General features: G+C 40.6%; 1 protein-coding gene across 3 annotated transcripts in view; it reads right to left on the reverse strand.

Annotated features, from left to right (window-relative positions):
* The window catches only part of RANBP17 (RAN binding protein 17), a 254,633-nt gene that overhangs the window by 102,966 nt on the left and 138,078 nt on the right, over positions 1 to 13,589 (reverse strand). For all 3 annotated transcript variants that reach the window (XM_065409394.1, XM_065409393.1, XM_065409392.1), the window contains one exon: positions 8,190 to 8,263. In XM_065409394.1, coding sequence (XP_065265466.1) covers positions 8,190 to 8,263 — 74 coding nt within the window. The remainder of the gene's footprint in view (positions 1 to 8,189; positions 8,264 to 13,589) is intronic.

The following is a 13,589-nucleotide window of genomic DNA, read 5'->3' on the forward strand; positions in this document are numbered from 1 at the left end:
AACATAATATTTGCAGAGATCAGGATGGGTTCACAAACAACATGCTAAACAAATTAATGTCTGAAATGAAGAATTTGACAAACTTTAATTCTTTTTTCATAAACCAGTGACCAATCACAACTGAATATGCCCAAGTCTAACTCTAAATAAAAGCTGAAGAATAGTTGAGTTTACATAGTTGTGTCACAAGAGTACATAAATCTATGAGTTTAGCTGTGATATAAGACACATAAAAGCCAGAAGAACTTATTTTGAGACTAGGGCCCAGATTTTTAAAGTTATTTAGGTGTTGCTGCATTCAGCATTGCAATGCCTAATAGATTTAGGAGCCTAAGTCTCTACAAGCCTAAATCTCATTGGGATTTTGGCTCATAAGTGTCTAAATCTCTCTTGAAAATGAGACTTAGGCAATGCAACACTGAGCACAGCACTGCCCAAATCTGGGCCTTAGTGTTTTTCAAATGAAGATCAACTTTCTTGAGCACTGGTGAAGCTAAGCAAGGACAGTGGAAACTAAAAGGGCTTCCTTGTGAAATCCAAGATTCTTGATGGGACAGCTATAAGATTATGGCTGATAATAGATACTTTCACTGCATGAGTGGCCACATGGGTGTATAAAAACCTGCCCCTTAGAAAGTGATGTCCAGAAGTTCAAAAGGAGGCTGGTAAATTACTTCCAATGGAAGGATAATCAGACTCGAAGGAATGCTGCACATGGCAACCAGACATTAAGTTTGTCATAAGAACCAGCAAGCTACTACAAGAGGAGGTGCAAGTCCCCTAATTAGTGGAATACAAAAATTAATTAATGTCATGAAGGATCACCACTTGTTTGACCATTGCATATCAAACCATTATAGTTGTGTTCCCTATGTTCCTCCCACAGTATTTAAGTACAGAATATTTTCTTCACACATTTTAAGTGTCTTGACAACTTCTTTCAAGACTCTAGTACTATAGACAAACTGCTACTATTTCATGATTAGATGAAAAAGTAGTTAACATGATCTCAAGGGTATTCAATAGTTCTAATGTTAGATTGCAACGGTGAAGTATTACTTCAACATTACGAATGTATTTCTCCCCCTTTCTGATATGAAAGACAGTGTTTGCCATTAAGGAGGAAGCATTATCCCTCTGAATAGCAAATAAGGGTGCTATATCAGATAACACCGTGCATTAACAAAACAGCAACTGTCATGCCTTACATACCACCATGCAAATACACAGAAACACTGGCATTTTAATGTCAATCACAATGGTATTTATGAAGAACACAGTATTAAAAAAAATATTTACCACGAGTGTTAACATTTTCCTTACACAGAAAAAAGTGAGATCAATGGGGAGGGCCAGCTTTAGGACAATTCCCCCGAATTGGGCCCCGCGCCTAAGAGGGGCCCGTGCCCTAAAGAAGAGCACCTAACTTAGGCGCCTTTTTAATTTTATTACTCACCGGCGGCACGTCAGTGGCAGGTCCTTCACTTGCTCTGGGTCTTCGGCGGCATTTCGGCGGCAGGTCCTTCAGTGCCGCGGAAGACCCGGAGCAAGTGAAGGACTCGCCGCCAAAGTGCTGCCGAAGACCCGGACCGCCGCCGGGTATTCGAATCGGGCCCCGCGCTTACTAAAGCTGGCCCTGTCAATGGGTCTAGCCTGTGCAGAGAGTTAATGGCTTTCTAATCTACAAATTTGGGTTAAGACAGGGATGGGGAACATTTTTTCTATCGGGGCCATTGACCCACAGATTGCGGGCCACACACAGCCCTGCCGGGGCTGGGGGGAGGAGGGGAGGGCGCGGCGCTCATGGTTCCAGACGCATGGGGCTGCGGCGGAGGCTCGGGGCTTCCCCTAGGGTTGCCAACTTTCTAATTGCACAAAACTGAACACCCCTTCCCCAAGGCCCCCCTCCCTCACTCACTTTCACTGGGCTGGGGCAAGGGTTTGGAGTGCGGGTGGGGGTGAGGGCTCCAGCTGGGGCTGCAGGCTCCGGGGTGGGGCGAGAAATGAGGGGTTCAGGGTGCAGGATGGGGCTCCAGGATAGGGAAGGGGATTGCGGTGTGGGAGGGGGTGAGGGCTCTGGGGTGGGGCTGGGGATGAGGGGTTTGGAGTACAGGAGGGGGCTCTGGGCTGGGCCCAAGGGATTTGGAGTGCAGGAGTGGGCTCAGGGTTGTGGCAGAGGGGTAGGGTGTGGGCTCCGGGAGTGAGTTTGGCTGCGGGAGGGGGCTCATGGCTGGGGTAGGGGATTGGGTTGCAGGTGGGGATGCAGGATCTGGGAGGGAGTTAGGGTTCCAACCTGGGGCAGAAGGTTTGGGGAGCGGCCTCTGGCCGGGTGGTGCTTACTTCAGGTGGCCCCCAGTCTGTGGCGCAGCGGGGCTAAGGCAGGCTTCCTGTCTCCACGCTGTTCCCAGAAGTGGCTGGCATGTCCGCCTCCTAGGCGTGGGGATGGTCAGGTGGCTCTGCACGGTACATGCTGCCCGCGCCCGCAGGCATCGCCTCTGTAGTTCCCATTGGCCGTGGTTCCTGGCCAATGGGAGCTGTGGAGCTGGTGCTGGAGAAGCACCCAGAGCTTCCCTGACCGCCCCTGCGCCTAGGCTGCAGGGACATGTCGGCTTCTTCCAGGAGCTGCGCGGAGCCAACTGGACTTTTAATGGTCTGGCAACCATAGCTTCCCCCGCAGCGGGGCGAGCTGGCGCTCACGGCTCCAATCCCATGAGGGGTGATAAGGCTCGGGGCTTCCGGCCCACAGCGCGGAGAATTGTCACAGGCCAGATGAAATAAAGCAGTGGGCTGTATCCGACCCGTGGGCTGTAGATTTCCCACCACTGGGTTAAGATACTGACTTGGCTCACAAGGGAAAGTGACTGGTAATCTCAGTGTAGTCATGCGTCCATAGTACAAAAGATGCAGACTATTTGGCACAGATGGCAGAATCTGCTCAGATTAGGCCTAGGAATAAAGCAACAGAAATGTTGGCAGTCAAGACTACCCATAATGTTTTATTTGCTGTATCAGTATACTATGGACTCTAGTTCAGATTTACACTAAACACACTATTGTTGGTAAGTAGACAGTTTATTTTAATGGTTAGGGACATAAAAAGGTGTACAGAAAATAGATTTTTGTCATTTGAAAATAGTATTTACTTCTTATTCTCCACTTTAAGAAATAATACTCCTTTTGTGATACCAAAATTATCTCCAGTGCAATCAATGAACAGTTCATAAACAAAGATACTATTTTCATACAAATGTAATAAACCATGGAGGAGGAGAAATGAGAAAAATACAGAACATGTCATGTAAAACTAGGATTGTTTTTTAAACTTTTTCAGAAGTGTTCAAGATGGCATTAAAATGCTACGCATATACATAGGATTTCATTACTGCTTAGTTTACATTGCTTATGCAAAGACATACATGACAAAATTAAATGCATGTAGTACTTATCCTCTTACCTGTTAATTGGTTTTCTGAGAGTTGGTCATAGGACACAGGCCACAAAATTTTCCTCTCATTGGTAGCAACAGAAGGAAAGTCAGCCAATCAAACTGAAGCATCTATATTTGATACAATGGCCCCTCCTCCGATTCCTAGTTTTACTCCATTTGGTCTCAAAGAATGAAGGTTAGACTGCCTAATTCCCTACCCAGTGCTTCTTCCAGAAATTGCAGGACAAGTGTCCATTAAGGGTGGTCTCTGTGCTGATTGACCAAGTCACAGGAAACACATTCACAGGCAAGGGGAAAACTCATTAGTTTTTCTGTGGCTTGTTCTGTTAAATACAGATCAGAGTTCTTAATAGTAGTATCCTAAAGTATACTGGCTGGGTAGGAATACAGCATTCAGAAGCTAAAAGCTGCTCCAATGGGGCAGAGGAAGGGGAATGAATGATGAAATACCCATAGTGATCTCTTTCACCTGTTTTCCTAAGAAAAGGTCTTCTCTGGGGAAGGCTTTTCTAAGCACACTTCAGCCAACCATTGCTGCATTAGCTGATGCCTGTAGTACTTAGAGAAGGTGTGCAGAAATTTGCCCAGGAAGATGCACTAGCAGGTAGAATGTATTTTTACCCTGGCAGGACAGGACAGATCCTCAGCTCTGTTCACCTCCTGGAAACAATTTTTATTTATTTTTTATTATTTATTCCTGGATCCCCCATAAGCATGCTAGATGCCATATAGATAAGTGAACTCAACATGATCCCTGCCCCAACCACATTACAAATAATCAAGTCAAGGTAGAGACAGTTTATAAATAGGCTTGGAAGGATTAGATTATCGGTAAATATCAATAAATGTAGATTTTGCTGTATACACACAAACTGACAAAAATATTTCTATAGATAATAGAAATTTATAGATAGGCAAAGTAAGAAAAATGCAGCTTGAGAACTTATTAGAGTTTGATTTAAGGATATTTACTTTGTATATTTTGACATGTGATATTGACAATTTGTGTTAACGGTTATAAAACTAACTTTTTGAATCTCAATATCTACTGTCATTAAATAATTATTGTCTTGACTCCACCATCGTCTAACCTACACAAAATTTCCTAAAACTATGAAAATTTAAATTGATAAAAATAAATGCTTAAATAATTTCATGCAACTGTGAAAATTTAAATCAACAAACATTTTTAAAAAATGCTTAAACAAACATTGATATTATCCATCAAAATGATAAAAAAACACCCTGAATTCTGCCAAGCCTATTTACAAAGAAGGGGAAAGGAGAAAAAGATACAATACGTGGACATGTTTCTGGGGCTTTTGTTTATTAGGGAAACTATTGTGATTTGCCCTCAAGAAGACACAGGATAGTTAGCAGATGAAAGGCCCTCCTTCCCACAACACTCCTCTCTGCTGGCTCACCAGATTTGATACTCTCCCGCTCCCTGCACGGGTGGGCAGAGAGCAGGTTCGGAAAACACAAAAATCCTGAGTTTTTTGGACCTCCGGCAGCTGACTGACAGCTGATCTGGACACAAAAGAAAAATAATATGCAATATAGAATTGGGCAGGCCCCAGAACACACATTTTTCTGTTCATCCCCCTTCCATTGACCTAGCTCATAGGGTTTCTTTAGAGAAACATTAGATTTGATGGGTAGGTCAGTTTTCTTAAAGCAAGCTAAAACAGCATACTTTATCTTGGTGAAAGGAAGCCATTTAGGTCTTGTCTTCACTAGGAAATTAGGTCATGGGAGAAAACGACCTGGAGAAGTCATGTTAACTTACAGAATTTTAAACACGTTTGTAGTTACTGTAGAAAAGAAGAAGGTCCATCTAGCCCAGTATTCTGTCTTCCAACAGTGGCCAATGCCAGGTGCTCCAGAGGGAATGAGCAGAACAAGTATCAAGTGATCCATCCCCTGTCACCCATTCCCAGCTCCTGACAAACAGAGGCTAGGGACACCATCCCTTTCCATCCTGGGTAATAGCCATTTATGGACCTATCCTCCATGAACTTATCTAGTTCTTTTTTGAACCCCGTTATAGTCTTGGCCTTCACAACATCCTCTGGCAAGAAGCTCCACAGGTTGACTGTGTGTTCTATGAAAAAATACATCCTTTTGTTTGTTTTAACCTGCTGCCTATTAATTTCATTTGGTGACCCCCAGTTCTTGCATTATGAGAGGGAGTAAATAACACTTCTTTATTTACTTTCTCCATACCAGTCATGATTTTATAGACCTCTATCATATCCCCCCCTTAGTCATCTCTTTTCCAAGCTGAAAAGTCCCAGTCTTATTAATCTCTCTGCCATTAATCTCTCTGCCGTTCCATACCCCTAATAATTTTTGTTGCCCTTTTCTGAACCTTTTCCAATTCTAATATATCTTTTTTGAGATGGGGCGACCACATCTGCACACAGTATTCAAGATGTGGGTGTACCATGGATTTATATAGAAGCAATACGATATTTTATGTTTTATTATCTATCCCTTTCTTAATGATTCCCAACATTCTGTTTGTTTTTTTTGACTGCCGTTGCACATTGAGTGGATGTGTTCAGAGAAATATCCACAATGATTCCAAGATCTCTTTCTTGAGTGGTAACAGCCAATTTAGACCCCATCATTTTATATGTATAGTTGGGATTATGTTTTCCAATGTGCATTACTTTGCATTTATCAACATTGAATTTCATCTGTTATTTTGTTACCCAGTCACCCAGTTTTGTGAGATCCTTTTGTAGTTCTTTGCAGTCTGCCTGGGACTTAACTATCTTGAGCAATTTTGTATCATCTGCAAATTTTGCCACCTCACTGTTTACCCCTTTTTCCAGATCATTTATGAATATATTGAATAGGACTGGGCCCTGTTCAGACCCCTGGTGGACACCACTATTTACCGCTCTTCATTCTGAAAACTGACCATTTATTCCTACCCTTTGTTTCCTATCTTTTAACCAGTTACCAATCCATGCGAGAACCTTCCCTCTTATCCCATGACAGCTTACTTTGTTTAAGAGCCTTTGGTGAGGGATCTTGTCAAAGGCTTTTTTAAAATCTAAGTACATTATATCCACTGGATCCCCCTTGTCCACATGCTTGTTGACCCCCTCAAAGAATTCTAGTAGATTGGTGAGGCACCAAAACCATGTTGACTCTTCCCCAACAAGTTATGTTAATCTATGTCTGACAATTTTGCTCTTTACTATAGTTTCAACCAGTTTGCCCAGTACTGAAGTCAGGCTTACCAGCCTGTAATTGCCGGGATCATCTCTGGAGCCCTTTTTAAAAATTGGTGTCACATTAGCTATCCTCCAGTCATTTAATACAGAAGCTGATTTAAATGATAGGTTACAGACTACAGTTAGTAGTTCTGCAATTTCACATTTGAGTTCCTTCAGAATTCTTGGGTGAATACCATCTGGTCCTGGTGATTTATTACTGTTATATTTAGTATTGTATCAACTGGTCACGGTTAATCTTATGGTTTTAGTAGGGTGTTTTCCTAGCAACGACAACGCCCTATTGAAAACCATTTGTAAGTCTATATTGACCAGATTTAGAGGAAGCCAATTTGGGAGGGATAGAAAGGAAAGGTGCCCTTATCCTTTTCCATTCCCAGGAACACAAGGAGACCTTTAGAATCTGTGTTTTCATGGGGGCCTTCACATTTTGGAGCAGATATTCCTATTCTTCCCAAGAAACTCTTTTGGTTTGCTTCAGGGGTTAATCCTCAGTTTCAGAGGAAACCCTCTCTGCCTCAGAAGGGAATCCATCGAGTCTTGATATAGGCAGAAAGACAGTGTATAACTTGTAAAAGCCAAAACTTTGGAAGTTTTTCTGGGGCTTGCTGGACATGAGAAAAAGAAAAGTCTGCCCCCAGGAAACCACAGAGGGTGCCTGAGAACAGACATGAAGATATCTGATAATTTTTAGAGGTATTCTTAGAGGGAGAATAAAAAAATCTATTTGAACATTGTGATGCCAGGTAGAATTAATTTATTCAGGCAAGTATCACAAGAGAGAGGGCTGGTGGTTATAATCTTCCATAGCTGCTTCACAAACCTTGGTCATTCATGGTCTCATCCCTGTCTGAATCTATATTTAAGGGAGGGATTTTGCCCCATTCAGTGAGTTTCCAACTCTTTTCTTTTGAAAATTCTGGAGTGTGACTACAAGCAAGATGTAGCGCTCACTTCCCAGCATCTGTACTGTAATGAGGTGAATATCAAACTGGGGAGATAAGGATGAGCTGCCACCAAAGAGAGTGAAGTTACTTCCGTTTGGCTGCTTGTCTTTCCTGGCTGTTACTAGTGTAAAAGTGAGAGGACTGCCTGGTGACCTAGCAGGCTAAGCCACAGAGAAAAAGGATAGATGTGTGTGGAGCATGTGTACGCACACACACTGAAGATCATAATGACCAATGGCAATATTTTCAAAAGAGAGTATCAGTGGTCAAGGCTCCTCAATCCCATTTTCAAAAGCGTTTTAGGCACCTAGGAGCTTAAGTACCATTGACAGGCAGCATTTAGGAGCCCAAAGTCTCTTTATAGTGGCACCTAGGCTCTTTTGAAAATTTTACCCCATGTCTCAATTTTTAAAACTATTTATGAAAACACCTAGAATTATTCTCATTAAAATTCAACTGGGGATTTTAAATTTAAACTTTGATTATGGATAAACATTAAAGACAAAACAAAATAACGTATAGAATAGAACTCAAGCACAAACTCACATTTTTGCCATAAATGTTTCTAGAACATGGTTGTCATCTGTTATTCCTAAGACTTCTGACATTCGGGCATACACCTGAAAATAAACATTTCAACAGTAACACATTATAGACATTTACAAGTATCAAAAATGTTATATCAAAAATATATTAACCCTTCCACATTCTGTTTATGCAGCCAAAGGGCACAAGCATGAATGTGGGTTATTCTCTAAATCCATCTGGCCCTGGCTAAATCACGTGTATAGATGACTCATGTCCTCCAGATTCAGGAATTTGGGGCTAACAGATTTTCACTCAGCCCTGCTTAACCATCTCCTCCCAAACAGATGTGGTAAATACTCACTATAAGCATGCACTTACTCTGTGGTTCAGTGAGCAAACCACCTCCTCTCATGGAGGTAATGGCGCTTTATAAGCAGCCTTAATGGGGTGCAGCAAAGCAATATCTTCCACCACTCTCTAGCCTTAGCAGCATCGGTGTAAATGTTGCTCCCGCACCTTAGCTTACATTTGTTAAGTTGTTGCATTTTCACTGATGTAATCAGGTAGAACTACGCATTCCCCAGGCATCCAATTGTGGGCTTTCCCTTTCCTTCCAAGTAACGTAAAGACATTGAGTTGTGTGATTTTCAATCACCCTTCATTCCAGGTCCAGGACACTGATTAACTCTCAAGTTTTCCTTATATTCTGCCAGTTAGAGGGATCTGTTATTATGATGACTTATCAATCAGCAGGTCAAGTCAGATACATTAGCATTATGTCTCACAGTTAGCATTACTGCATGTTCTTGACAAACTTTGGTGACATTTTTAGTGACCACGAAAGTAACTACTTAATAGAACTCTACTAGAATCTGAGACAGTGGGAACAGGCGCTTGGCAAAAATTCTTCATATTGTTCTGCCAGTGCACCTCATTTTGAGCTAGAGCACCCCTGCTTTTCACTGAAGACCTGGGCCAAACACAACTCTACCAACTAGTGCATTTTAGTTCAGTCCTGAAGTATTCCTATTTTATCCCTAAATCCCACCAAAGAAAGGAGTACCAACTTTATGAAATTCTGCCATATTATGTGCTCAGGGCAAGTATGTATTAAGATCTAGGTTGAGATCACCAAAGTCACAACACATGTAACTTAAGCCACCCAATGATGAAAGACTGGTGCCATCTAGCTGCCAATTTTATTCTGAAACGTTACTTATCACACTTATAAATTGCAATGAATTACAGATATTGAATACTTCTGGTAGGATATCATACTTGTTTATACCTATTTCCACTGCTGCTAGTGATGCCACCCCATCAAGTCACTCTTAGGAAATGCCAGTATTTAACTCTATGATGGAGTAAGTAGATATGTTTTCAAATCCTACAGATTTCAAATCGGAATGCAATAAAGTCATGACAAAATCCAATTTGTGCAATAACTGGAGATACCAGCAAGGATATATTTATTTCCAGTATAAGTAAAAATGTCAACTTTTAATAGGACTATCATATAATGACAAAATCTTTGGTGAACTAGACAATTGGAATACTAAAATTCTTTATTATAGACAGTACAATCCCTCCAAATACCTTGAAAAAAGTAATGTCAAATATTTAAAGAATTATCATTTACAATATACATATATTTAATATTCAAAACACACAGTCTGGTACTTTAACTGTAAATACTATGCCACTGAAACAAGTTATACTATCCAATTTTTGTGCGTGCAAAAGTTTAACCTCTGTATTTGTTTTCTACTTTTTTCACATCAAATCTTTTCACCAGAAAGGTTTGCGTTCCTTACTAACATATATTGATATTCAGATGTTTTCCTTCCTGTGATAGGAAATGCGAGCACAAGTGCTCACCTGCTATATTAGCATTGTGTTCTGTTGTCAAAAGAGGCTCTCACCACATCAGAGTTTACCAAATAAAATACTGGAACAGCAGTCAATGTTGACAAAGAGCAGTGCTTTAATCCACAATTATCCGTGTAACTCTTACTACTCCTTTTATCATCCATTAGCTTTGATTCCCATTATCCCATCAAGAACTGTGTCAACGCTTTTGTCCCTGAGGATTTTCTTCAACTACTAGGATCTGACAGCCAAGCTTGAGTGCTAAACGGGATCATTACCTCTTAAATCTACTTATCTGATCCACTGAATAGTAAATTGAAAAGCTCATTAACAGCAACAATTTGATTTGTTTTCACATGTGACAGGGTCATTTTAAGTCAATGTATGAATACAGTGCTTGTTTTAAAGACTACTACACATTTTGTAAGATGACATAAATCTTTAGCAAATTTGCAAGTAGATAATGAAGTGGTTAAAACCCATCTTCAATAAACACTAGGTAATACAGGTATAAAAAAGTTAGACAACCTTAATCATAGGTGTCACTGCCAGCACCACTTATTTCATACTCTCTCTCTCTCTCTCTCTCTCTCTCACACACACACACTCACACGAAAATCTGAACAAAACCAGGGTTTGCTGGTTCCAACATTGCATGCTGGTTTTGTGTTCCAACATTTCTCACACTCAAGCAATTCCTTCTCCCCCTACGGTGCGGAGAACGTAATAGTGCAGTTATGTCACATTTTAGGTTAGCTTTCCTTCTGTACCCCAGTAATCTTTTCCTTCTCAGCCAAATATTAAGATTTGCCATTTAGAGAGGAAAGTGGCAATATCCTTATACAGTATAGGAGATATTAGTCAACTACACAGCCTTACTTGGATTTAAGGTTTGTTCTGAAACTACAAAATTTTAAACATATATAGTGACATCATTACCCAAAACAAAATACGCTTTTGCGTTGAGAAACTCCATAGTTTTGGCCTCCATAGCAACAGAATGCAAACATTGGTAAGTACCATTTTCTCGGACTCCTGAAGGTAGTCATTAGTCAGCTTTTATGTTTGGACATTCAATGAGTTACAAAATTTTAACAGAAGAGTATGGAATGTATTCAAGGAGCAGAGGGTAATATTGCCAGTTGGGCCTCAGGGTGATGTGACATGGTCCCCTGAAGTGCCCTCATTTTAAACTTCCAATTTAAAATTGAATCAGGTTCTTGTGGTTTCTCTCATTGGGTTAAATATAGGTGCCATATATGTACTCAGTTGAGTTGAGCCACAGAAGAATTGCATGGGGACATACTTTCATGAAATACCTGCATCCTAAATCACCCTAGGCAGCAGTATCGCACCAATACTGGTGCATTCAGGCCCTTTTATAACACTTACATTAGTGGGAGGATTAATCATAATTTGGAAGGAAACTGCCAAAGGAATAATTAATTTTCTGCCATCTTTAGAATTTTGAATACTCTTTTCCCAGCCCTGCCCAATATCGCAAGTTCACATGCAGACCCAGCATCAGGTTATAGAGCTGTGTGGTCATGTTGTAATATCACCACAATGTAATTGAACTTCACAATAAGAAAATGAAACAACACCAAGTTTTGAGGTTCCCAATTTAATTCTGGACTTAGCCGTTCTGCAAGCTGAGCTCATGGGATGAAAATATGGACAGGCTGTAACTTCACCCTACATTGACAGGGACTCCTTCATTGCCACGCATACTAAAGACTGTATAAAGGAAGCACTAGCTAGGATCTTTGTTTCTATGATTTCACACAGTAAGCAAGTGACAGATAACACAGTAATCAAGCAACAGAGAAATGGGCATGATAGTGAAGGGAAGGCATGTGGCCAGCACAGTAAATAGGGTAGTAAATGAATAATATTGTCAGAGGGAAAGGAGCACGTGTGGGATGAGGATGCTGTGAACCAATGTCAAAATATACTTTCTTCATCTGTACCATTAACACTAACTCAATAGTACTTAGAGGTTTACAGTAGACAATAGCTGAGCTTGTGAACAAGTGAGGGCATATTCTGTGATCCAAAAGACACTCTAATTCATCAGCTACTCAAATTACATATTGCTACTCTTTCCCCCCCAACTAATTTGAAGTTTATTTGCTACACTATAAAACAGGAAGGGAGGAAAAAAGGGAGAAATATATAAATACATGGGCAGAGACAAAATTTCATGAAGCAACTCGCTTGAACTTAATTATAGTTTAAGAAAATATAGAGATATAATATAGCAAGTATTGTAAAAATTAAAGTTTTATTACTCTATGCTCATGTAATCTTTTGGCCCTAGATATGTTTAGCTTTGTTTTTTGGAACTATCATTATAACTCTGAAGAAGCTAATTATGTCAATCCTTAAATGTGAAACAGATTACAGAACTGGGAAACTCAGAATATGAGTTCCTAAAGGTTGTATGGCTATATAATGACAGTCACAGAAATTCAATAACGGCACTGTATGGAATGTACTCAAATGCACCACATGAAACAAATTAAAACAGAGAAATGAATCTCACACACTGTGCAAATAAGAAAATACAAGAAAATGTTGATTCTATATGTTTCATAAAAGATGTTATAATGAATTAAGATTCTGGATAATGAATCTTTAGAAAACTACAGTAAAGTTATTACCCTTAGGCACACAATAAATGCTTAAGATGTTATAATTTCCTGATACTCTCCAGGCCTTGCTACAGAGAACAAGTACTAATGTAGAACACAACATTAAAGTATTTTGTCATCAGATGCTGAGGGCAAAACTAGGCCTTTACTATTTTTAAGCCAGCTGGGCAGGAGCCAAGTGGTAACAGCTGCAAGCTGAGCCTTGAGCCATGATGTTAATGCAGAAGAGGTGGGAGGGGAGGAGTGGGGTGAGGTGGGGAACTACTCTGGAACACTCCTTACTATTTTTCCAAAAAGGAGCAGTATGAGCCTTCCTCAAGTGTATGCTGCACATATGCTGGTCACTTACCTAGCCCTTAGTTTGAAATCTTGCACTTATTGTGAAGGGGCTAGTGGAGCCAGCCCCAGTCCCTACATATCCTACCAGTGCATCCCAGGTCAGGAGCTGAGTGCTTAAGTTAGACACCTAATTAAATGGCTTGATGTTTAGAGGCTTCTGAAAATCTGAAAAATACATGTGCCTAAATATAGATTTAGGTGTCTTTAGGCACCCAGAATGAGATTTCCAAAGTTGCCTAAGGGATTTGTATGCCCAATTCCCAGTAAAATCAACAGGAACTGAGCTTCCAAATCCCCTCTCAATGACTTTGAAAATATGAGCTCCCAGGTTTAAATAGTTGGCCTAAAAAGCTAAGAGAAAAAGAACATGACACATAGAGACAAACATACAGGACAGAACTGCTAACTTCCCTACTAAATAGGTCAAGGAATTGACTACCAGGCTAAATGCCATCCAGGACAGTAAGGAGAAGGGACTGAGATAATAATTCAAGCTTTCCGAACTCATTTACCTGTATCTGAGCACAAAGAGGAGAATACTGTGGAGGCCCTGAAC

This window comes from Emys orbicularis, chromosome 8 (assembly GCF_028017835.1).
Source record: "Emys orbicularis isolate rEmyOrb1 chromosome 8, rEmyOrb1.hap1, whole genome shotgun sequence".
Classification (NCBI taxonomy): Eukaryota; Metazoa; Chordata; order Testudines; family Emydidae; genus Emys; species Emys orbicularis.